General features: G+C 40.8%; 1 protein-coding gene across 1 annotated transcript in view; it reads right to left on the bottom strand.

The window, feature by feature from the left end:
* BMP6 (bone morphogenetic protein 6) overlaps positions 1 to 26,131 on the bottom strand; it is a 453,092-nt gene that overhangs the window by 106,935 nt on the left and 320,026 nt on the right. Inside the window, exon 2 of the mRNA XM_085607249.1 lies at positions 9,004 to 9,196. Coding sequence (XP_085463375.1) covers positions 9,004 to 9,196 — 193 coding nt within the window. The remainder of the gene's footprint in view (positions 1 to 9,003; positions 9,197 to 26,131) is intronic.

Genomic DNA, 26,131 nt, shown 5'->3' on the forward strand with positions numbered 1-26,131 from the left:
ATATTGATATTTCTCAATAGAAAACCCAGGCATGGAATTTTAGGAAACATAATTATACGGACTGAAACAGAACTACTAAAAAATGGCTGCAACGAAGCTACACAATATCAGGAATTTAAATGAAGATTTTGCAAAGGGAAGTCATTTGAAAATCAGCCAGACTTAATCAGCAATCTACTAACTGTGCACCAAAAAGAAAACAAACATGGCCCCAGGGAACGTTCTCCACTGAGATGGAGATGGCGTAAGAGAACACCAATTCATCACTGCAAACCATGACCAGCACAGCTCAAAGCACCATTCTCCCTACTCAAGATTGCGTAGTTGGAGATGATCCACACTCTGATCTCATAGGCTGTGCTGGGGTAGAAGGTAAGCATATCCATGGTGGAATTTCACTACATCTCCGCAGGTGGCCATTGACCAAGTGAGGCTATAGTGTGCTGAATTCCTTTTTCGAATTTCATTTCAGGATTCGCTAATCCTCAAGCCCATGGACCCCGTGTGACCCAGGGAGCATCTGGGATTCACAAATCCTATGATAAAAACCATTTTTTAATATTTATTTTATTTCTGCGGGGTCCTTTTCGCTCTCCTGTTTACATTGAGTCTGTGAATCAATGTTCCAGATATCTCTGAAAAGTAATCTCTTCAGGACCAGACGAGGGCATTGTTTAAATGCGTATATCTGGAAAACTACAGAATGGATTTTTGTCAAACCAAGCACAAAGGCACTTCCTTGATTGAAGTTCTACTTACATGCTGAGTGTGACGTGATTCGGTTTAGCCGTTTTTTCTACATAGAGGAGCAAAATATCTTATTCGAGTTAAAATGGGAAATGTCCTTTTTGGGATTCCCCCTCATTTAGGACCTCAATTGAGCTGTACGAAAATTGTCATGAATAACACAAAATGGGGGTACTTGTCTTGAATGTTTCGTGCAGATTTGACAAATTAGCCCATATTATGAAAACAAACAATGCATTTTCAACAAACGCTCTGACCTAACCATAAAGACAGTGATGCTATTGCTGCCCCTTTTATTTATACATGCATATGCTTTGTTAGTTGGTTTATTAGCTGAATATTATTTTGTGCTAGCAAGAGGCCTAATCCCTTTTCCATGGTAGAACCCCTAATTATCCCACTTCACAACTCATAATTTCTTAAGCATTGTGGCCAGCTGCCCAGCTTCAAAAGCTTTTAGTGCAGTGGGCTTGAGAAAGGCCCTTACTCCACAGCCAAGCACCATCACCCTGTCAAATCAAACTATGATATTTGTTCACTTTGTTCTCCCAAGGAAGGCCTTCTTGGTATGGGATGGAGAACAGATGTGACCTGGATGTGTGGTGAATTTCTTAGATCCTTTCAAGGCAAGAGTGATTAGGCCTTGGCGGACTGTGAGGAGAGCTTGAGAGAAGATGAGGGGAAGCCTGGGTCAGCTGTTTTTGTTTTCTGAAATGCACAGCACTTTGAGATGGCTTTTACAGAAAACCATCTTTCTAAAACAGGAAATAGGCCACCTTGTTGTAAAACATAGGTGGTGAAACTGTGAGAAATGTAATATGATTTGCTTTAGGATTGTAGCCGGTCACAGCTACGTTTGATTTTTAGAAGGGTGCTACAAGGGGTCTCACGGCGATAGCTAACTAGATAAGAAGGAAAGAGGAATCTTTTGTGCTAATTTATAGAGGAATTGTCGTCCGCCTCATAGAGGACTGTGGGGACTGTTGTCTCCAGCATCTTCATGTATTTCTGGGACTGTAAAGCTGTTTGAAGAGCTTTGCTCCCCCAAAAGGACAAAGTTGTACAGGATTTGTCCAGGGGCGCCTCTATACCTACTGGAATAAATCTTTGAGTATGGGAGAGAGACAAAGCTCCTGAATTGCAGATGTCCTGTTGATAGAGTAAGTGGTGACTGCCTGGAAGAAACCCAGTAAACTACTTACAGCTGAGAACTTGACAGTATACCTGACATCTGAGTTGCAGATGCTTTCCAGTGGCTTAAATTCATGGCCAATCATCCAAGAAGATTTTTGGGAATGTTTGGGGAAGGGTACAAAACCTTTGCTACTGTATTACTAAGCCACATCTGCCTAAAAAAGATACAGCCTCGCTGCTACTTTTTGCAAGTTGGCCCTGCTAGGAGCTTATCGCCCAAAAGTGTGGGACTACTGAAGGACTGCGAAAGAAGCTCGTGTGTGACCATGTTCAGCCCTGTCAGGCTACGGCTTCCATTCTTTCTCCACTGAAGTGTTTCATCTCTGGAAAAAACAAAATTGTCCAAAGATAAAACATTTGACAGAGTGAACCACCAATGTTCCCTGACAATACTTAATCAATGGTCAGATAACAAGTGTCCCTGTCCTGCATAATTTATGAACGGTGTGAACCAACAGCTTGCATTCAACCACACTCCATTGTCAATCGGCCTTGGATTGTATCCACTTCCCAGTCATGTGCGTTCGTATGACTTACATTGAGTTTGTGCTCCCAATGTTCAGTTTCCTAATGATTTATTTTAGTAACTCCTTAATCTAACTTACATGTTGTTTATGATGGGGCCATTTTTTACAAACTTTTTTCTGCTATAAATAAATTCATTTTGAGATTTTACCTTATTTATTTCCTAACTGTAATCTCGTTTTGGTGTTATTGTTGATGTACCACATGCACCTTTCTCTGAGGAATGCTTTTCTACTTATGCCAAGCTTTCTAGGGTTCTCCAGGGATTCCTTACAGAAACCTATGTACATATTAGCTATTTGGTTGTTTTTTTGTATAGAAACTCAGCCACAATTCACATCAAGTCTTTGGACTTGTCTCATAACTTCCTTCACCACCAAATTAGTTGTTTTTGCCATACATAAAACACTTTTTGGTAATCACCTGTAATCAAAGTAAATATTATATTTCATAAATAAAATGGCGTACTCTGCTTCATTTATTTGTTCCTAAAATTTGCAAAGGACGTTTTGTCACTTCAAACATGAAGTGAGATACTTTTATACACCAATAAATAAGATTTTTCCAAAATCTAATAGCATTAAAGACACTTTGTGGGACTCTTAATTCTTGAGAAGCTTTTGTACACTGGTTCATTAATAATTTGAGGGTAGCGCTCTATTTGCAGACTAATTATAAACAACAGGTAGATAGTTTGTGGTTTCAGAAACAGCAAAGTGTATTGCTCCTTTGAAAGATCCATTAAATATTCAGATCCATAATAACAAAAGAATTATATCAAATCTCAAAAAGGCAAAATATATGTTGGTTTACTTGCGTTCGTTTGCAAATGGGATGCGGCCAAAAGATTCAGGCTAAACGATTCTCTTTGAGTGGGTCAAGACTGATATAAGGTTGATTCGTTTGTTTAAAGGACCACATACTTAAAAAAATGAATTGAATACCAAGCAAGAGGAGTTCTCAATGGCTAAAGAACCTTGACTCATTCATTTGCATGTTGTTGTCTTTACCAGTCTCCCCAGTTGGGAGGGAAATTTGCCCATACAAGCGTAATGATCTCATTGTATCCTGGGATTGCTAAAACACTAAGGGGCATATTATCAAGCACGGCGTTAAAATTATCGCCGCTTTAGCGGCAGAAAACTGCCGCTAAAGCGGCGATAATGGGCTTGATAATATGTCGGTGAGAATTCCAATAGAAGCCCATGTTGACACCAGAACATGGGCTTCTATTGGAATTCTCAAGGGCATATTATCAAGCCCATTATCGCTGCTTGAGCGGCAGTTTTCTGCCGCTAAAGCGGCGATAATTTTAACGCCGTTTCTTGATAATATGCCCCTATAATAGGTTGATACCCAGGGCATTGCTTAGCGGTTAAGAAGAGTTGTTGCATTAAAAGTTTATATTACTTTGTTTTTGTGTAGCATACTTCTGCTGTTGCTTTCGTCATCGCTGTACTGCATCCTGTTTGCTCAAGAATGAGGTCATCTAGTTAATTAAAAGTGTGAAGCAGATTGTGGGCATAGATGGCTAAAGAGAGTTTTAACTCACATGTCTTTGACATATTTAATATAACATTCCTTGAGTCCTTTATTTAGCTTCTGAGAATCCCATACTGACTTTTCATAAATGCTGTGAACAACTTATGTAAAGAACAAGAGATATGAAATGAGTTTTATTCGAAGTCCTACCACAGGGGTCACCAGTTATATCAACCAATCAGACAGACTAATCCTTTAATGAACTGTGAGTAACTGGGAAAGCTCATGCCAGGAAACAGTTGATGAAAACAGAGCCGCTTAGACTCCAGTGTTTTGGAGGTGTCCTCTTTAAATTTCCATCCCACACTGATATGTTGTCTAACCCTTTTCTTTGGGTGTATTGTATGGGTGAGCCTGCGTTACTATTATGGAATTAACCAAGCCAGGCCCATGAAAGATGAAACATAACTAATCTAATGTGGTCATCTCATCTGTCATTTCTGGATGCTGGACAGCTATATTACCTAACTCTAGAATGTCCAAATCAGGACCCTTTGTAAGCGCGGTTATCTCTTTATAATTTTGCTGTCACAGGAAGTGCAAAGAGATGCAAAGGAGAGAAGATGCTATGCCAGGTAAGGTTCAACAATTTTTGCAACTCAGGGTAAAGTGATATTTTGATACCTCTGCCCTTCATGGGAGACATGCAGCTTTGCTATTAGACCTCATCTGCTCGTGGCGCTCCGAGAGGCTGATTAGCCCAGCCCAGTCCTAATTCCACCCATCTATCAATGTAAACAAAAGTCATTTACAAAGTCCTCTGTACCCTGAAAGTTTGGCATAGATCTGATACTTCTTGACGCACATTGGACAGCCTTTCGCCAGTGCATGCCACACAGTCAACCATCTGTTTTACTATAAGAAATACACTGAGATTTAATCTTAAAACTTCATTTTTTAAGTAACATTTATTAAAAGATCGAGTATTTACAAGCGCCAAATTACTTTTAACTAAATTTCATGTACCAGGCACACTGTGCTTATATTTTCACTAAAAGCGATGAAAACCAATTCAAGAATAAAGGCATTTTTGACTCCATTCGTTAAAATGTGAAAGTATTTGCAGCGTTTTCGTCCCCAAAATAACAGTAATGGGCGCTGATCTCATCTTAGAACACAACGCGGGGAAACAACTGCAGAAGGTTCTAGCTATGCGCAGGCAGAATCAACAACACACATTTTATAAAAGCAGTCATTAAATGCCCACTAGGCCCCGCGTGTTCCTGTAATGATTGACTTGTCACACAAGAGTAGTTAGCAGCAAAAAAACTCCTGGGTAGCTTGGCTGCTCTCGGGTCATAAACGTGTAGGGCAAGTTTTCGTTTCTACAGATGGAATTTCAAACAATTTCTGAGCACGGTTCATACCTAAAACGAGGGTCAGGAGACCGACAAAATATTCCAACAAGTTAATTTTTGGGTCGTGAACAAAACTGATTGTTAACAGGTGCACTCTTTCCTCATTGGACAATTTGTATCAGCTGCAGATGTGTAAAGGACCTGCCAGAGAGCCGACCCCATCGGCAGGAGCATCAAAGAAAACCCAGGAGACGTTGAGTGGACTTGAGTTTGGTGTTTTCTTTACAGCGGTGGCAGTAATGCGGCAGCCGCCATTACTGCTGCCACTGGCCTATTCAAGAGCTTCACAAACACGCGATGGAACTCGGTTTCACTGTGTAAACTGTCCTTTCTGCTGAAAAGACCTTTGCAAAATCGCTAGGTCTCCATTGTATGTGAACTGGCCATATTTGTGAAAAAAACACATGCTGGGGGCCTACAGTTCCTTCAGGAGCCCGCTGCTGCTGCTGAATGTGTGTAATGTCATTCTACCTCATCAATATTTCTCCCACCATTTTACACTTCCTGTTTATCTCATACTTGCAGATTTCTTCTTATCCCTGCTTTCTCCTTTTCTAACTGTTCAACTCTCTTTCAGTTCTGCCGTCCTTATTGCTTTTTTGCCTTTCTCTCTCTCTCTCTCTCTCTCTCTCGCTTTAGGTCAAAGCCTGATCAAGAAAAATCAGTCCCGGTCTCTAAAAATCAGCAGCCACCACCGGCAATCGTGGGCACAAATTATGCACTAAGTGGCACTCTTTTCCTTGTTTATTGGCGTATGTACTTATTAAAGTTTTTATATCTTTCACTTGTTGGTGTATGACTAGCTTGAAGGATATATATATATATATATGTGTGTGTGTCAATATATATAGTGGTCGATATTCTGCTAAATTCAATACTTATTTTTTGGAAAATAAATTAATGGATATTCCTGTACTACAGACGTAGGGCACATGCTTGGCAAAACCTTCTAGCCAGAAAAAAAATCCACCTGCAGCTTTTTCATGGTCATTAGTGCACTTGATTTACAGATCGTTTGAAGGTAGTGGATACCCCAAAAAGTCATACTTTTGTAAGTATTTACCAACATTGTCAATGTTTTTAATGTTTTATTTGCACACTCAAAGTTACTCCTAAAAGAAAAAGTTTGCCACAAATATGGGACAACATCCCCTTATACTTGAATCTTTTTTCTGGGGATGTAAAAGGTGTGCTTCTTCATGCGGAAAGGCATCTTACATGTAGAGACTTCCTGTTTTAAAGTTATATGGACAAATACACATATCTACTCCTGTGGATTTTCCAAAGTCCACCTAGGTTTTCAAAAATACAAAAAAAAGAAATTGAGGGACCATGGATAATTTCTCATTAGACCATCAGACCAGTCTGGTCTCATAAGGTCCTTTAGAATTCCACCCACCCACCAAAGCCAAGAGACCGAAAGCTGCAATATCGGTTGAGTGCCACTAGAGGTGCTATGTTCCTAGGAGCGGATTTCTGCAGCCTGTGTTTGTCCTTGCTTTAGAAGTCATGGTGTAGTTCGCCTTGACATTTCAATTAAAACAGCTGTTCTGGGAGAGACCACGTACAAGGTTTTCCACCCATCTAAGCTATTTTGCCCAGTTGTTATGACATTCTGCTCTGATTTGAATTTAATGTCAAATGCAATTCACATGCTTGAGCACTAGTGTGATTTTTGCTCGGAAAGGGTCCTGTTCACAAACCTACTTACACACCCAAGTACATGCACATAGCTTCATTTATTAGAGGAAATTCCCATTCCTGATTCACAAAATCAGGAATAGTTTAGTTTACATGGAAATGTGACCAGTACGATGGGTTTTACTGTGCAAAAACTTCTTCCCAGGTGTGGATTTATTGCTACATCTGGGTGAATCCACGAACTGAAGTTAGGGAAAATCCTCAAGCTAGTAGTAGATTTACAGGTTGTCAATAAAGTTTTGCAGGTAGTCACTCTTCCTTGCCGAACACGCTTCTGGATGTACTCCTGTCAAGAACAGGAGTAAATCTTTTTCATGCAGGGCGTAGGGAGGACAATGGCTGGGGAAGTAAGAGTGAAGAGCAAGGATTTACCAACAAAAATATTTTCCTGAGAAGAAACACAAACATATTTAAACGTCAAATGCTCTGCTGAACCCCTTTACCCTGTCACATTTCTGTATGTGTATATGGTCATGTATGTGAATACCTCTGGGAATCTCTGTCAGTTGCCTGCTCCCAGGGCCGGGCAAAGATACAAGTGAGCCAACAGTTATATATATCCACCTTTCTACCTGCATGTTTTTGTGATAGGTTTGGATACTTTGTGCTTCGGTCCATATTTACTTGTACTTTGTGCCTGGTTCACATAACAAAAATGACACAAACAGGCGCAAAGTGTAGATTTGGGATTTAATTTCATGCTGGAAAGTAGCACTGAAGTAACTCTTTGCACAATTTTATGTTACTTGACAGTACTTTGAGTCAAGCTGGAGTTTCATGGGTGGTACAAAGACGTTCCCATGCAACCACTCATAGCTTTTGATGCAAATCCATACCTAATGACATTGGTAGACACAGCTTTTCATAAACAAATTACACTGCCGCAAGATATGCGTTATGAGAAGAACCCTTTGTGTTCAAAACATATGCTAGACATCATTCACACACCCTTCCACTATGGTGTACTGTGGGTGTGTTTGGTGCCAGGCAGCCCTAAGTGGACCAGTGAAGACGGAGAGACAAACAGCACTATAGCTTAGTAGCTCTGTTCTGCTCTCTCCCTTTGGTGCAATGCAGCATGGCAAGTTTAGTTGCTGAGCTGTGTTGGATGAAATCATAGTAAATTTGCCCAAAGTTGGATTTACCTCTTCTGTGCATTACAATCTTTTTTTTATCCTTAAAATACCATATAATGTTACAAAGCTAATAATGATGTAAACATCAGACTAGGAATAGAAATCAGTGTAAAGACTTGTTGAAACGTTAGGTAAAGTTCACAAAACGATAAACTATGAAAATCGCCTACTCTTAACATATGACAACAGGGTGCCCCTGAATCTAACAGAGAGAAAAACTCAAACAAAAGAAGAAAAGTCAATAAAACAAACATGAATTAGAAAATCAAGTTGAAATCAAAATTAAGGCAACTATTATTTACCTGCAAACCCTATTCCCCAAGAAATCAAATATGATTCATTAAACCTCACACACTACTGATTTCAATGAATCCCAATGAACGAAGTCTTGCATTTTCACTGATTAATCAAGTCAAAGAATTGGGTTAAACATTTTCTATCCGAAAATACACTATTGAATTAATTAAAGTATTTCCTTCCACAGTATACACTGCAAACAGAATTGCGTATATGTGCATCCAATTTTTGGTCGGAAGAGTGAGAGAAAGTGATTTTCCTAGAATGAAACAATTATATGAAGTTTGGATTCGAACTATGGTCTCCTGGTTATGGTTCTTTTAAAATATCTCCCTATATGGATCTAAAACCTGGGCCAGCTCCTGTGCTGCTACCACCTGAGCACACTGTTCAAATACCAAAATCTTAGGAACATCGCAATTTTCACTATCAATGGATTTTGCAAAGTCCTAACATGGTGAAGCTGTTTAACGAGTGACTGAAAGAAGAATTTCATGTGCTACCTGTATTGGTTCTCCTTTAAAACTTGGTAGACGGTGATGATGAATGTTTGGTTTTCAAAATTCCCTGAGACGCAGTCCTTGTAAATTCGAAACTCAGCCGCTGTTACCGCTTCGCCCTCTGGAATCTGGGACAGGTTGAACTTGAATTCTTTGTGATGCCGATGCTGAGGTGAAAATTCCTTGTCATACTCAACTGCAGCAAAAAAGACAAAAACATTATTGGAAGACCAAAAAAACAAGCTTGAAGTCATCTCTACGTTTGCTATGGCGGTATGCATACAAACATATGAGGAATATCCTTTTGGCCACTGTTGTTATACTTTCTACCTTCTGTGCATAGCATGAACAGGTCAAAATAAACATCTATCAGCACCTATGTTCTGGTCATTCGCCATTGTGTTAAAAGTCACATATATGTCATGTCACCGAAGCTTTTGAGAGATTTGGATTTACGAATACTGGGAGCTCAGCCTTTCATTGGACAATACAAAGCCTTATTCCTGCGATGAGTTTTAAATTGAGAAGAAAATATGTCAGGGATTGTTTTTGGTTATCCTGTGTTTGCTTGGATATTATATTACTAATCCAAACTCTGTAATACATTACTTCAACTGGTGAATTTATATGCCATGTTCTGGCTTGATGTGGTAGCACAGTATTAAGTCATACACATTTTTGTTAAGGCACGGGATGGTGGGTGGTTAAGTGATTTCCTCAGGATCACCAGATGTTGAGCTGAGGTCAGGCTGCTCTGAGTGTTTTATGAGTAGATCATGAGATGCTCTCATTGGATCTTCATCAGTACCTTTGGTGAGGTCATTCAGCCCTATTTTGTCTGTGCAATATGTCACTCTAAGCCCAAAAGTGTTTTGGCTTTAAGTGGGATAAAAAAAACTGGGGGGGGGGGGGTGTCTCTCAAAGGGGTGTGGCCGATAAAATTAAGGACATGGCTTAAAAACACATAAGCTAAAAATCTGTGCCTAGTATAGTGTGCCACCCGACTGGTATTTTGCTGCTTCTGTCATTCCAGATATATAATTCAAGTAACATTATACCTACAACAAGCTAGGACCATTGGCTTTGTCAATGGTTGTTTGTTGCATAAGATAAATAAGCAACAACTATGGCTTCATTGTAGAACATATTGAAAATGCTTCAGCTCTGAAATGATGAAACTGTGAAAGAACTATAACAAGTCCCTCTTCGAAGTTACATCCAAGGCAGCGAAGGTTGGTACTGATGCAGAGTTCAGATTTTTTTACCCTGATGGTGTGGGCAAAAATGGAGAGCCCAATAGGGACCCGTCTCAGCACCTGCTTTTGAGAACTGTGGGTGCTGGCCCACTTAAAGCCCTAGGTTTTGCACTTTGAGCATTGCTGATGTGTGGCTAATGTGTTTGCTCCCTTTCTGTGCACTAATAACTTTCCAGAGTTAGCTCTTCTTATTTTTGACTGGTATTGATGGAGGTTTGCTAATTAATAATCTGTAATACCTTACCAGAAAAATATGTCTTGTTTGCTCAGCAGGGAAACCATTGTATTAATCTTATCAATTAAAATCTTTACAAGAGCGGAGGCATTTGAGGAGGTTAGAGAGGATGTCACTGAGGGATTCATTTGATTTACCTAGAAGTCCTCTGATCAAAATGGCAATCCCTCCGAACTCTCAAGGTGTCTTTGTTCTAGTCTGGATATTTAATAATGTGTATTGCTGTAAATAATGGACATGTTAGGGTTAATTATATGCGCCCCTAGTGCCTGATTCACAGAACTAATTTAAGACAAAATCCTAAACTTACTACCATTTTGGTATTCACAGAAGGCACTTACTCATTTCGGTATTCACAGAAGTTAGGAGTCCTAACTTTAGGACTCCTAAATGCCTTCTGTGAATACTGAAAGTCTTAAAGTTAGGATTTTTCTCAGTTTAGTAGAAGTAAATTTAGGACTCCTAACTTTAAGACTCCTAAATGCCTTCTGTGAATACCGAAAGTCTTAAAGTTAGGATTTTTCTCAGTTTAGGAGTAGTAAAGTTAGGACTCCTAACTTTACTACTCCTAAACTGAGAAAAATCCTAACTTTAAGACTTTCGGTATTCACAGAAGGCATTTAGGAGTCCTAAAGTTAGGACTCCTAACTTCTGTGAATACCAAAATGAGTAAGTGCCTTCTGTGAATACCAAAATGGTAGTAAGTTTAGGATTGTGTCTTAAGTTAGTTCTGTGAATCAGGCCCTATGTGTCTGTTGTGAGAATTATCACACCTGAAAAAATCCAACCAGTGTTTGAAATGTATCCGGTGTGATAATTATCACCTCTTCCGAGTTTTACCCTAGAAATAGGACATAACATGTAGGTTTTGGCCCCTCCTACATCAAAATATGCACGTGCCAGTATTAACTGGGCATCTATCAGCTGTTAAATTCCTACAGGTCTGACTAGCTGAAAATGAATAGGGGCATGAACTTTATTGCATGCAGTGAATACGGGTTGCAATAAACATCACACTTTTTACAATTGCGATCCTTGCACAAACTGGTCTTTCACGTGGAAATGACCAGTTACTGGGGCCATCCTACTCAAACTGTTATGCCACCTGAGGCTGCTTCCTTGTACAACCAATTTTGAAATGTCCAGTAACAAGTTGTTGATGCTCACTTTGAACTATACCGTGTGTAGCACTTATGCTTGCCAGCTCCTCTCACCTAACTATGTGAGCACACAATTTCATGTGTATGATGTGTATGCTTCCATGTCAACATCTGTCCACAAGATAGCCTTTTAATGTTATCAGACCATTCTCAGTGATAAGAATACTAATTTCTATTTGAAATATTCCAGGCGGTGACACGCTTCATAGATCGCTTTTCCAAGACACAGACTGTCATTGGTAAATATATCACATGAGAATCCCCTGATCGCCACCATTTTGATGGTCGGCACGGTTTATGCTAGATGAGATACCAGTGTCTACTATGCTGTACTGATATGAGATTTACAGCTTTTCTAACATGTTCCACTGCACAAAGTTACTTGACTCAGTGCTGAGCGGGAACTCATTATGCAACCAATCCCTCCATTTCAGCTCATAACCCCTTCAGGAGTAAGACACTTAAAATCATGGATGTACCGCGCATCTATTGGAGAACCATGCGTAGTTGTACATTTAACAGTCCTCGATGGGAGAGCTATTTAACATTATGTTATATCTTTTGCTTGCAAATTTCAAGGACCTGCAGGTCTTTGGAGCTCAGCCTTTTTTATTAACCCAACATTTTTACTTGACAACCTCTCAGATTGCCCCTTTCATATTGCCATGGACCCTATCAGAAATGTTTAGCCGTCAGAAGCCAACAACTCCATCGTAATCTAGTTTGTGCAAAAATGGGCATCAAATAGGGGTAGTCAGGAATATCAGCTGCAACAGTTAGCTCGCCCTCTGGCACCCATGGAACTGGCCGGGCTGCTGTCAGAATCATGAGGTCAGTACCAGGAACAGGAAGTAATCTCAGGATCCAGAGCCCTCTCTGCTTTATGTGGTTTCCATTCTTGGTCTTCCAACAGCTCCTCATCAGCAAATAGGAGCCTGTTAAGCAGTAATGGTGGGACGAGGAGACACCTTATAATGTCATTGCAGTTGCAAGTGGGCATGCTTTTGCTTGCACTGCCCTTTGCGTGTTGGTAAAGGGAACTCAATGAGAGGAAACCTGTTGCATGACCAAGAGATAGTTCTGGTTTGAATGAGTCAATCTGTAGCTTCTTTTGTCCTTTCCCATCTAGTTCTAATAGCATTGTTACCATGCCATACAGCACATTGTGTCATGGGCGATGCTGGATAAGTATTCCACTCTTGTACCAGTGGTGAAGTTGTGAAAAAATAAGTGTTGGGGCCCCCATCAGGAGGCAGCTTGCACTAGCCTTTTGCTCCTGTTAGCGCTGCCTAAAGCAGAACTAACTACTAACTATGAAACCTTTCCAGTGGGGAGAGAATGTGGCGTAATGGCCAGAGCTGCTGACAGTGTAGCTGGGCAACCAGGTTCGAGTCTCGGCATAGGCTCAAAATCCTGTGATTCTATGCAAATGACTTAGTCTCCCCGTGACTTCAAAAAATGCATGTGTCCTTAAATGGTGCTCATGAAAAGTGCTCCAATACTTTTGGTTCAAGCTCTTGCTATAAGCACCGGTGTTGACAGTTAAGTACCGGTGCGACCAAGGCTCAAATCAAGCACTGCTTGTACCTAAATGAAGAGTAAGATCTGCTTATGAGACTTTGGTTGCCCCCCCCCCCTTTTCTCTGTAGGTAACAGCATGGTTCATTCACAATGATGACAGAAGGAGGATATATCTCACTCATGAAATGCAGCTTTTTTTTTAGCCAGAATGATGATTGAAGATGGCCACCATGGATCTTTTTTCATGCTTTTCAGGCTCTTTCAAATTGCTGTTTGAGATCTGACTACTCCAAATGTTTATATATACCTCATGAAGACTTTGAGGTTCAATCACTCGCAAGTATCAAGTGACTCCTTTTAAAAAAAAATATCTTAATTAGCATTTTTCCACCATTAACAACAGCCCACCCCACCCTCACGATCAGGGATTAAAAATATGTCAGAGAAACCATACAAAAATTATCATCAATATACAAGCAGGATACTAGAATAAAAAACCATTGGTGATAAGAAAAAAACACAAGTGTAAACATCAAGCCGTTATTTAAAGTACAAAGTGCAAGGTGCAGGGAGAGAATAGAGCAGGAGCTAAAGAGTACATAGATATCAGCCAATCATCTTACATATACTATCAATTTTCATCAGTCTATGCTCAAATATTTCCCCCCCTTTATTCTGTAACGTACAAAGACAAGATTTTAAAAACAATTTTTTTTATCCTTAGATAAATCAAGATAATACCCAGCTGTAAACATTGAACCATTATTTAAAATGCAAAGTGCAGATATAAAAAGAGACGACATTTAAAATAAATAAGTCTCAGCAAACCATCCTGTCTTTCCGTCTCCCATCAATTAACCAATCTAGATAACGGTGCCCATATTAATTGCCTTTTTTTCCTTGCCTTAGCACTTTTTCTGCAATAAATCGCCTTCTCCAGATTGGAGATGGCTAGTAGGCAGGCAAGCCAGCGTTGGAATTGAGGGGGCTTCAGGTCAAGCCACGTTGTAGCAATTAAAAGTCTAAAAAAGTCATTGCGACAGCGAAGAAGTAATCCAAATCAGGGGCCGATTTCTCATCAAGAACCCCTAGTAGGATTACTTTTGTACTCAATGAGACTTTTATATCTAATTTGTTCAGAAGAAAGTTTTGTATTTCATTCTTGACAGTATTTAGAGATGGACAAGTTGCAAACATATGAACAATGTCCGCACAAGAGGTTGAACAGCGCGGACACTTAGTTCCCTGGCCCGAGCTCCACTTTGCAATTCTTGCTGGTGTATATTAAAGCATAAACAGGTTTTAAAAAACTGCACTTGCAAATTGGCCGACATTAAGACCGGTTGGGATAGAGCCTTTGCAAACTAATTTTCAGTAATCGTCAAGTTATTCTCCCACTTAACACACTGTTTATCAAGATCATCTTTCATTTCGTTATTTAACGTCTGATAGATCGTCCCAATGCTGATAGAATTCTGCTTTATTAAGTTAGCGACCAAAACATTTTTGTCAAAACCACTAGGGCCTCTAACTTTCCGCTGTAGATAATCTCTAACTTGTAGATACTTAAAGAATTTATTGTTGCTGATACCAAACTATAGCCTTAGGTCATCAAATGAAACCAGGCCGGATGAGGAAAAGAAAGTACTCAATTTCTCTATGCCTGCTGAGTACCATACTTGCATATAATTGGTCGCTGAAGATTCCGGGTAGATTTGGATTGTTCAAAATAGCGGTATAAAAATTCATCCTCCCCAATCCCAGTAATTTTCGTACAGCAACCCAAACCTTCCAACGCCCCGCAAGGCACTTAAACCATGCTTTTTTGTAGTAGCTATACTCAACTTGCCTCTGCAGACACCCCCATGCCTCTTTTACTAGCAATAACTCGTATGTGTAAGGTGTGGAATTTGGGGTGACCATTTGCAGTGATTCTGTTAGTAAAATATGGCTTTATTGCAGCAAAGAAGCCCAATAATCACTCTCTTCTCTCTTTCGGAAGCAAAAGATACCTCAGCACTCTTCTTGGCTTAGAATAGGGCCATAAAAATCTAGTAAATACTGCCTCAAAGGTCTTAAAGCACTCATTAGGAAATTCTAAAGGAATTGCTCTAAAAAGTATAACATTTTTGCGACATAAATCATTTTTATGATATTACAACAACCTATCATTGTGAGATGCAGATTATTTAGCCTTTCTTGGTTTTATCTACCAATGGTTCCAGGTTCATCTTAACAATAGAATCCACATTTGACGCGATGAAAACACCTAAGTAAACAGCCTTTTTGACTACCGTTTTATCAACCCAGGCAATCTTATCGTTGATGATAATTTGTGTCTTTTCATTGTTAAGCGAGAAGCCGGAGAAGTCTCCAAATACGAATGCTTCTGCCTCTAGTGCATTGATAGCAGCTTCTGGGTTGGATGTCAAAACTGCACCATCGTCGGCGTATGCCAGTATTTTGCTTTCATACCCTTGCGTTACTATCAGAAGAATGGCAGGGCTTTGCACTAGTTTCCTAAGAAATGGCTCAATATACAGTGCAAACAGGAGTGGGGAGCAAGGGCACCCCTGCCGTGTTCCACGAGTAATCCTCACTGGCCCTGTCATATTTTCGGATATACAGATTTTAGCCTTAGGCTTCCCATACAAGGCCTTAATTCCTTGAATTAATCTAGGGCCAAAGTCCCTTGAATGCATTGCACACCATAGGAACTGTCAGAAGACCCTATCAAATGCTTTTTCGGCATATAACAAAATCAAAGCTATAGTGTCTCCGTACACTTACGCAGCATCACACAATAAAACCATGTTGTTGGTGTATAACCAGTTTTTGATAACCTGAGCTAATCGTACTGCCAGCACTATGGAGTACATTTTTGAATCTCCATTTATTAATGTAATTGGTCGATATGAGCCAAGTTCAACCAGTGGCTTATCTTTCTTTCGAAAGGCAGCAATTTTAGCCATCGACCAGGAGTCTGGTGATGTACTTCCATCAAATATATGATTAAAAAGTGTGAGTATCTGATCTTTCAGCTGGGGGGGCAAAGATTTTATAAAATTCTGAGGTGATTGCATCCATCCCAGCAGCTTTACCCGGGGGAGACTAGAAATAGCAAGACATGTCTCTTCCCAGGATAACTCCCCTACTAAGGCTTCTCGTTCACTTGTGGATAATTTACTTACAGGCACTGCTTCGAGAAACTCATCCGTTTGCCTAAGGTAATCCCTGTTTTCTTCCGTATACAAGGTCTGATAAAACACTTGAAACACTTCTCTGATTTTTGTTGTCTCAGTAACAACACCTAGAACAGGATCACAAATTTCTCTGATCCCGTTATTTGTAAACCTCTGCCTTGCTCTCACTGCCAGATGGTGTCCAACCTGCTCGCTACATTCATTAGTTGTTTCTTTCCACATAACATATTTTTCAGCTGCCCTGTTTGCGAATATCCCCTCTAGTTCTGCCCTTGCAAGTGTCACCTTTATTACTGCTTCACTTATTTCCTCTGCTTGTTCTATTGCTTTTGCTAGGGTTTCCTCCAAAGCTACTAGATTGTCTTGTTTGGTTTGAATCAACTGTCTGTCTGGTTTCCCTTTATTCGATGAAACCCCTAAGGTCTCTCCCCTTAGGAAGGCCTTAAATGTATCCCAAACCGTACATAATGAGGCACTGCCATTATTCTCCTCAAAGAATATTGGGATCCACCTGCTAATATGTTTGCGGTAGTCCTCATTAGTGAGGAGTATGTGTTCAAAGCTCCATGAACTTAGTGATTTCCCCCCATTCCTTGCAGCTCTATTACAAGGGTATTATGATCTGAGAGGAACCAATGGTATCTATCAATTGGACAGGTCATTATAAACTGATAAGATAGGAAAAAATATTCCATGCGAGCAGGTTTGCTATGCGGAGCAGAAAAATAAGTATACCCATCCCCCATCGGCTTCTTTTTGTACCACACATCTATCAAACCATGATCTTTACATATCCCTTTGAGGGTTTGAAACACCTTAGGTTTCCTACCAGTGCACAATGACTGCCCTCCTATGTTATAATTTCCTGGAAGATTGATATTAAAATCCCCACATAAAACTATAGGTAAGGGGTGGTACGTTAGCTCTTTAGAGATTTGATGTAAAATGGAGGAGCCACCAAGTATACTGCCATAAACTTAACACAGCATACATTTACCACCACTTGGAGAGTGGCAGACTACTACTCCAATCTCCCTTTGGCATCAGACTCTATTTGAGAAAATGTCAGCGACCTACTTCGGGCCGGAACTGCAACACCCCCGGAGTGCGCCCCTTGTGAAGTGACGGATATTAATCTATTGCCCAAGGAATTTAAAATATGCCTCTGTGATGCTTCTATTTGTGTCTCCTGTAGGCAGACGATGTCTGTCCTCAGGATTTTTAGCCCTAAGAAAGTTCTAGCCCTTTTCTTAGGTTCGTTTAGACCACATATATTAATAGACACTATTCTGATCGCCTGGTTATTAATAATTGTCTTATTATACCCTGCATCCTTAGCGCTACCCCTTCAGTATCATAATAGCCATATAACACCCCCTTGCTGACCCCCACCCAGTCTCTCTGCTCTTCTACCTTTTCACCCTGATCGTGTAAAGCTGACCCCTTCCCCCAATCCACCACCCCTCTTCCATCCCCCACCCATACCACTCCGCAACCAGGCCTAGCATGTATGATGTCATCTGACGAGATAAACCTGCTCCCCGAGCCCCCACCACCAACCCCCTAATAAAGCACCCTATTCCCAAAAGTACGTTATTCCTATTTTCCCCTCCATTTTTATTTTTTTCCCTCTTCTTTTTTTTTTCCCTCCTGTCCCCCTTTTGATTTTGTTTTGTTTCCCGCCCTTTCCCTCCCTTAGGCCATGCCTCTGTTTCCTTCAACTCTTCCTCCCCTTCCCCATTCTGCTTTGTGTACCTTATGGCACCTCCACTTTTTACTATCCCCCCTCACCTTCATTAAAGTGTTTCCAACAAGTTTCAGCCGTGTTTTTTAGTCCCACTTAACCAATCTTGTCTTACATTCTCTCGAATGATCAGACCCCACTCTGCAGCTCCGCTAAGTATTCTTTGGCCTGAATCTCAGAAAAGAGAGTGCGGGTACAGCCCTTCAATATTACTTTCAATTTTACAGGGTTTTGTAGATACACTTTGGCACCTAGCTTCTGGAAGGGGGCAAACATGTGTCTTAGTCGCCATCTTTGCTCCACAGTAGCGTGGGCGAAGTCTGGCCGGGCAAAGAAAGAAACTCCCTCAAATTCCCTTTTGGAGGTGGGACGTGCTAAGTCAAAAATACTTTGTCTTAAAAGGAAATTCCCAAAGAAGACAAGAACAGCCCTTGGGTATGCATTACTGGCTGCCTGTTGTTTTTTGGGGGTTAAGGGAAATCAATGTGCCCTCTGTATTTCCTTATCCCAATCCCAGCCAGTGAGTTCAGGGAGTGTGCCTTTTAGGAGCTTGCCTACTAATTCCCTGGGGTTCCCTCCCTCTCTCCCTTCCGGAATACCCAGTAGTCTCAAATTGTTTCTTCTGTGTCTATTCTCATACTCCTCCAGCTTCCACATCATTTCTGTAAGCTTAGGGTCTTGGTAGGTACTCAAAGTTTTTAGTTCTGCAATCTCCTGCTCAAGAGTGTTTGTCCATGCCTCTACGCTGGTCATCCTGTCGAAGATCTCAGTAAAGGTTTTATTTATCTTCCTCACGGCCCCCTGTAGTTTCTTAGAGGGTTGTCGTGCTCGATGATTATCCGTCCGGATCTCCACCTGCATCTGTTTAATCGTGGCCAAAATCAGAGAGGGTGGGGGCTCTAATTTTGTTGTAATTATAGACTGGTCACCGGGGGAACATCCTCCGCACTCTGTTCTGGGTTATCATGGAGTTGAACAGCGGAATAGTCCCATCTGAGTTTAGGGGTCCCTTTCCTAGATGATTAATCCCGACTTTTATTAGCCTTCTTATCACTTGAAAGCTGTTTATTTTTCATGCTTGTAGGTTTCTTCTTTTTCCTTGACCTTCCTGATCTTTTCTTTTGGCTGGCAGAAACAACTGAACCATCTAGTGAGGTGCTGCTGGAAGTAATAGACAAAGTAGAAGTCGAAGAGTCTAGTTCATCAGTTAGAGAAAATAATTTTTCTTCCCCACCCCCCTGTTGGATCAAGTGAAGCCAGCAATCAAAGTTCCTCTACAGAGCCACCACCTAATAAGATAGAGCCCGCTCTGGTTGGCTGGGAGGGAGGAGGGATCGAGGGCCCCCTGCAATCGACAGTCTCATTCTCATTCTCGATTATTCCAGCACAGGACAAGTTCTGCTCAGGCTGCATTCTCCTCCCTGTATCCACCACGGGGGTGGGTGTGCAATTCACCACCTCACCTGTGTTAGTGCACCAGAAGTATCTGCCGCAATCTCCGGCACCAACTCCGTCGCCTGGATAGGGGCCATATCTGGTAGGGGGCCGTGACAACAGTATCCTTGGTTTTTACGGGTCTATGCATTTTTAAGGGAAAAAGGTCCGAAATCGCAGATTGGCCTTCTGTTGCGGCCAACATATTATTCCCTCAGGTCGATCTCTTACCGACATTAGTGACGGGCTCATCTCTTTTTGTTTTGTTTCTTGATTCTGTGCCAGCCTCCTTCAAGTTCTCCTGATACATGCTGGGCTTTGTAGTCCCAGCCAGGGGCAGGCCAGTAGTGGTGGTCGAAGCATTCAGGGGTCTTGCTTTAGAAATGTTAGCTCCCCTGCCAGCCATTAATGGAGCACAGTCTGCCAGTTCTGGGAGAATTGCGTGGTAAACCTGCCTCAGCTCTTCTACAGATGCAGTGTGGAGCACCGCGGCCGAAATAGCCGCGCGGTATCTCCCTCCGGGGCTCCTCCTCTAGGGTAAACAGCTACAATGGACTGCAGGTCTCCAGACAGTCCCCAGAAGCAGAAAACACTCCAGCATCACCCATCTGCTTCCTGCGGCGCACTTTCACTGCATTAACGCCCGGGAACTGCCGCGTTCAGCCACGAGGTAGGCGTCGGGGTGGGAGCTCGAAAGGTAGCGGCCAACTAGCCAGGAGCTATCTTGCTCCGGCCAGTCTCAGAGTGATTCCAAGTGATAATGTTGAAATGTGGAAAAGTGAAACACATGTTCCCTATATTCTGGAAAGGTGGGGGAGAAGGAAATTCTATTCAAGGTTGCATTGTATGTGAAATAAAAAAAAGTAAAAATGGAAATATTTAAAATGTATTTCATTTCACAACCCTTCACATTACTACTCCATATGCCATACTAATATGTAACTCGGGCAACACCTCTACGTAAGTTTCAGTAATGCCCATCATGGTGATCTGAGCATGGGCCAGCTCGAGGTGGGTCAGACAATAATGTAGTGGTGCAAACACTGTCATGCTGATGTTCCCCTCCCACCTGATGGCCCTGTAGGTCGTCATTGCAATACATAGAGCTGTCAGCACTTTGTGATACTCGTAACCTCTGGACATGTGGAATCTCTGGGACTCTGTCTTTCTGCCATACCTACATGCCAGAACAGAGGAATCCGGGGAATGCCACACGACATCCCCTGAAAACTCGAATCCCGGGAATTCCTTCCCCAATACCATACATTACATGCACTGCTTGCAATCCCCTGTGGAAATGTTTATATGTACTAATTAGGTATCTGAGGGTAACAGGACCCTTGTCTCCTTCCTTAGTGCTCAGTGAATGTCCACTGACTCCCACTGCCCGGTTTGCCATATCAACACACTCCTACTAGAATGACAATTGAGACTCTGAGACTATTACAGCCCCCCAAAGCAATGAGAATGGTTTCTGTGGAAAGTATTCGTCTTTTTCAAAGTATATTGAATCAAGGGAGACTGGAGCAAGGAATCCTGCCATCTCAGAACATATAGCCCAGTGCTACTTAACCCTGCCTTTCCTTTACACATGACCATTATGGAGTCAGGCTACAAGTTCCACCACCCAGTCCTGACATTGAGCCTGTTTGCTGGCGAAGGTTGGGGCACAGACTCTGCTATTTGGTAAAATCATTAACGCTTCCCTTGTCTAGGATTTGGGGTCTCAGGGTCCCAGGGGCAGATGATGGGACCCTGGTGGGAGAATTTATTAAAGATGGTTGCAGATATGGAGTTTTGGCTTCTTGGAGTATCATTTAAGGGTCAACTAAAAAGAGAATTAGTTTGCATGTGAATTAAAGACCATTAGAACTGCAGTTTGAGCTGATCATGCAGGCAAAAAGGCAAATATACAGTTGAAAGCATGTTCAGTCTTCTTCCTCCATCAGTATGATAAACTGCCAGGGCCAAGAGCCTTTTGAAACAGTTCGTGGTTGACCCCAGTTATACGTCAGGTTTGTTAGCAAATAGTTTAAACTTGCTTTACCCTGGGTAATTTTTTCTTTCACGGCTATGCCTGGAGTGAAAATATTCGGAGAAGTGGAAAAACAATAGTCTCACACTACATAAAAAAGCAAACGAGCATGAGACAAAGGGCCCAGATATACGTAGTAGCACTGGTCGCAAAACACTGGTCGCAATTTGTGACCGGTATTTATGTGACCCGTGTGGTGATGTACTAATAGGTCAGTTCGCAAATTACCAAATCCTAGTGGGTCGCAATTTGACCTATCTCATGAATATTATTGAGGTAGATTGGAAATTGCAACTTACTTGAAATCGCAGCCTTCACAGGGATGGTGGCCTGCTGAAGTCAGCAGACCACCATGTCCATGATTGCTTTTAAACAAAACTATTTTTTTCTTTAAATGCAATCCAGTTTTTGAATAGAAAACAAGATGAGTATAAAAAAATTAAAAATGTAAGAAACATCTTAAAGAGTAATACTGCCTACTTTTATCAACATTTTTAATTGGCAAAGGGTTCCTTGAGGACCCTTCACAGTTTGCGAATGGCTTATCAATGTTTTACAACCAAAATTCGGGATCCAGAACTAGTTGAGGAACACTACATGAGTGAGTTACAGCAGAGTCTTTGTTAAGTAGGCTGAATCGAGCCCAATGTTCTCAATAACTAAAATCTGGACTGTCAATAAGAGGGATCTTTGCCTTCATGCTTTGTTGTAAATACACAGATATGTGGCAACAGAAATTTGCCAATTTCCATGGCAAAAGTGGTTATGGAATTAAAGAGTAAAAACTGGTAGATTTAGGATTCCTTTCAAATTTGTAGACCTTAACCATAACCACTGGTTCAAAGAGAAACTGGTTCACAAGTACCCTTCTTAAATTTACAAGCTTGCAAATGCTTCAGCGTTTTAGGATAGAAATGTGCTTGACACAGGTTTGGCTTTCTGTGGAGAGCACCATGGAAAACAGCACATGTAGGAAAACCATAGACTAACAGCATGTCAAGTTAATTGCAATCCTAGAAGATCAGTGAGTACTGTTGGTGAATAGTTAGGCAAAAGAAGTGCTCAAAACAGATATACCCACTTGGAAGTGAGGAAATCAGCCATTGCAGTGCTTAATTTGAGCCTGTGGTTTCCGGTTCTCCACATCAGCACTCAATTGGCAACACTCACACATATGACAGTCTGCCACATGGTGTCACTTTTTGTCTAATTTAGTTATGAACACAATCACATATGTTTATTGATTCAATATACTTTGAAAATTGTCTATACCTGCCACAGAAACAATGTTTGTAGCTTTGGGGGCCTGTAATAGTCTTAATTGTCACTCTTGTAGGATTGTATTGGTTAGGAGATGTGTTGGTATTGACATTGGCAGTGCATGGGGGGCAATGGGCGGTGCACACTGCAGTGCCCTCCTGAGGAGGGCCCTGGCATTTATGTTTTTACAAATTAAGCACTGATGTTGCATCTATGAAATAAAAGCGGCAATGTTTCATAGTTTAATCCATATTTACAATACTCTGGCAATGCTAATCCTAATAAAACTGTTAATATCTCAAGATGCATGAATAGAGATGTACATTATCCGCCTTTGTTCCTCACTCAAACTTCTGGTCTAAACTCCTAGAGAGCACGTACATTACTGTGGGCAGGGTGCTGTGATGACTGGTAGGAGAACTAGACACTATGGGTAAAGGTTGTAGGTCCATCACATCTCCTCCCACAGCACATTGCCCAACCGCATGTTCTTATATATATCGCAATTCATGATTTTGGGGAACAGATAATGGGCGCGATTCCCAAAGATTTTGCTGTGAGTAGGTGTGACTTACTCATGTACTACTCTTGTTTACTAGTGGATTCCAGGAGTTAGGCAGTGGTGTTGCTGGCATATTCCTGGCTTCCTCCTGGAATTCAGGAGAAAGCTCCGAGTACTACAAGTGTTTGTGAATCAGATCCTGAATATTTATTTATGTTCTTTTCTTTCGGCTTCTCTTACATTGTTCTGTCTTTTCTAAAATTAAGATGCTATTGGCATATACTTCTTTGGTTTGGGTTGTTGACCCTTTTATCCAGCTTCTCCCCCTGGTTGTGGTTAAATAGGTCCAAACTTCACACAAGGCCTTCCAGTAAGACTGAATGAGGGGACCCAGCTCATTCACTCCACCATCCAAGGGAGCTGGCCCTAGTAATAGGCTTAACCCGGCTATGGAGGCAGTGACTGAGGGTTATTGTCTTCAGGAAAGTTAGTATTTGCCATATAAGTACTCTAAAAATGGAATTAGGTATGCTTTCTTTGTTGTGAAACAAATTGGGATGATGATTCAAAGAGAAATAAGATAAAAACTCACAATATGTTGCTGGGGAACTTTCTAAATTATTCATAGGATATGGAAAATTCCAACAATATTTTAAAGTCAGTAAACATTTGATTTTTGGATCTGGCCTTAGAGACAGATTTAGCTGTCGCTGCAGATGATTGTTTTTCAAACAAATTCATCAGCAATACACATACAGAGAGTCTTTTGGTCAGCCGGCTTCACCTATTCTCATTCACCTTTTGCCTCCGCCAACCCCAGCATACAGCATGGGGCAGTGGATCAACCCTCTTTACTAGTTGCCTCCCTTCACTATGAGTGACTGCCAAAGCATGCACACATTGCTCATATCCACATACATAAACCGTTCATTTCTCTTCGCGTAACAAAAGTGGTCTAAAATGCACTTTATGTATTTACTTTTATCTTAACTTTAAGTACCTGCTATTTATTGTCCCTGCACTTTGGATGATTTATTTTCAACCTTACTTTTGAAGTTGCTATTATAAAGTGTGTATTTGACATTGTAGCATTGTAGCTGCCATTCATTTTAGTGTTAGGTTGAGTGGTGATAATTGTTGTTGTCTGTACAAATAGTAATAATAAAATGCGTAGCACAACTGCTAGTTGTGTTATTTAGAAAACATCACTAGTAAAATGACCACATCATTGAGTATTTTGTAATTTAATTCTTTTATTTTAATCATATAGAGGAAACAATTTGGTGGCAGCATGTTTTTTTCTTTCTATTTTTTGGTATACGCTTGCAAAAAAAAAATAATAATAACCATCGCACCAGCTTGCTTACACCAAGCCTTTTAGCTTTTCCAATGATTGTTAAAACTATTTACCGAGTATCAAGTCACATTCTGCTTTCCAAAAACATCAATAGTCTTTATTATCTATCTTTCATACTAAGTAACTAAGGGGCACATGCATCAAGTTAATTACCAGTCACAAAGGGGCCGATTCTGCGAATCGGCCCCTTCGCGACCAGTAATTAGCCATTTGGGATGCATCAAGCCCAAACCCAATCGCAAAATAGATAATCGCAAAATTTGCGATTACCTATTTTGCAAATGCATTTAGGGAACCACATTTTGCGGTTCCTTAAATGCAATGCAAGAAGCAATCTCAGATTATGACATAGCATTAAGGAATTGCAAATTACCACCAACTTCAAGTTGGTGGTAATCTGCGATTCCTTAGAAAAATGCTAGAATTTGAATTATTTAAGTGCCATGTGGCGCACACACATGCCAGTTTTATGGGTAAATCAGGGTGGCTTTTTGGCCGCCTATCACCCTTGAAATTGCATGCGCAATTTGCAATTACCTTTTTGGTAATCAAAAAATGCGAGTGGTTTCCCATTCATTCCTATGGGCCTCTAGGAATGAATGGGAAGGCATTCCTTATTAGTGAATCACAATTTGTGATTTGTTAATAGGGAATGTGTAGAAATCGCAATTTATTTAGCGATTCCTACATGCATAGGGAATTGCGAGGCCTTAATAGAGATTCCTTAAAAATCGCTATTAAGGAATCACAATTTCTTACATTGATACATGTGCCCCGAAAAAAAAGAAATTTCATTTTATATTCCCTGATTTCACTTTATACTTCTTTGGTGGTAAAAATGTAACTATAATTTAAAATGTAATGTAATATTTCAGAGCTGTAAGTACTTTGTTTTATTTTGCCTGGGATTTCTGCAAAATGAGTGAGAACACCTGTTTAATCTGCCTACGAATGTTCACTTATAAGTCTCAAGAACAAATAGTGTAACTTCACGTTATTTTGTTTTTCCTGAATTTACTAGATAGTAAGGGTCTCTGTATAAATTTACCAGAGGCATAATTGCACAAAAATTGCATAATTGCTCTCTCAATTTCTGAAAGCTCCATTTTTTCAATTTGGACTATTTCTGCTGGTGTAATTTAAATTTTGTACATCTCTTCCTTAAGCATAAATGACTTTCCTGCTTAAATGGAACTTCGTTGATTTTGTTTTTACAGGTGGTGTCTGGCAACATCAGTTGTCCAAAAAACACAGATGACTGTGGGGTACCAAGAGGACAGGCACGATCAGCCAGTTGCCTGACATTGCCTCCTGCCCTGGGCGTCCAGCTTGATGCCTTCTGTCAGCACCTTCCAATTGGCAGGTACAAGGACATGTCAGGACATTTCTGACAAGTGAAATCCATCAACCTGCTGACCTAAACG

This window comes from Triturus cristatus, chromosome 5_2 (genome assembly GCF_964204655.1).
Source record: "Triturus cristatus chromosome 5_2, aTriCri1.1, whole genome shotgun sequence".
In the NCBI taxonomy this organism is placed as follows: Eukaryota; Metazoa; Chordata; class Amphibia; order Caudata; family Salamandridae; genus Triturus; species Triturus cristatus.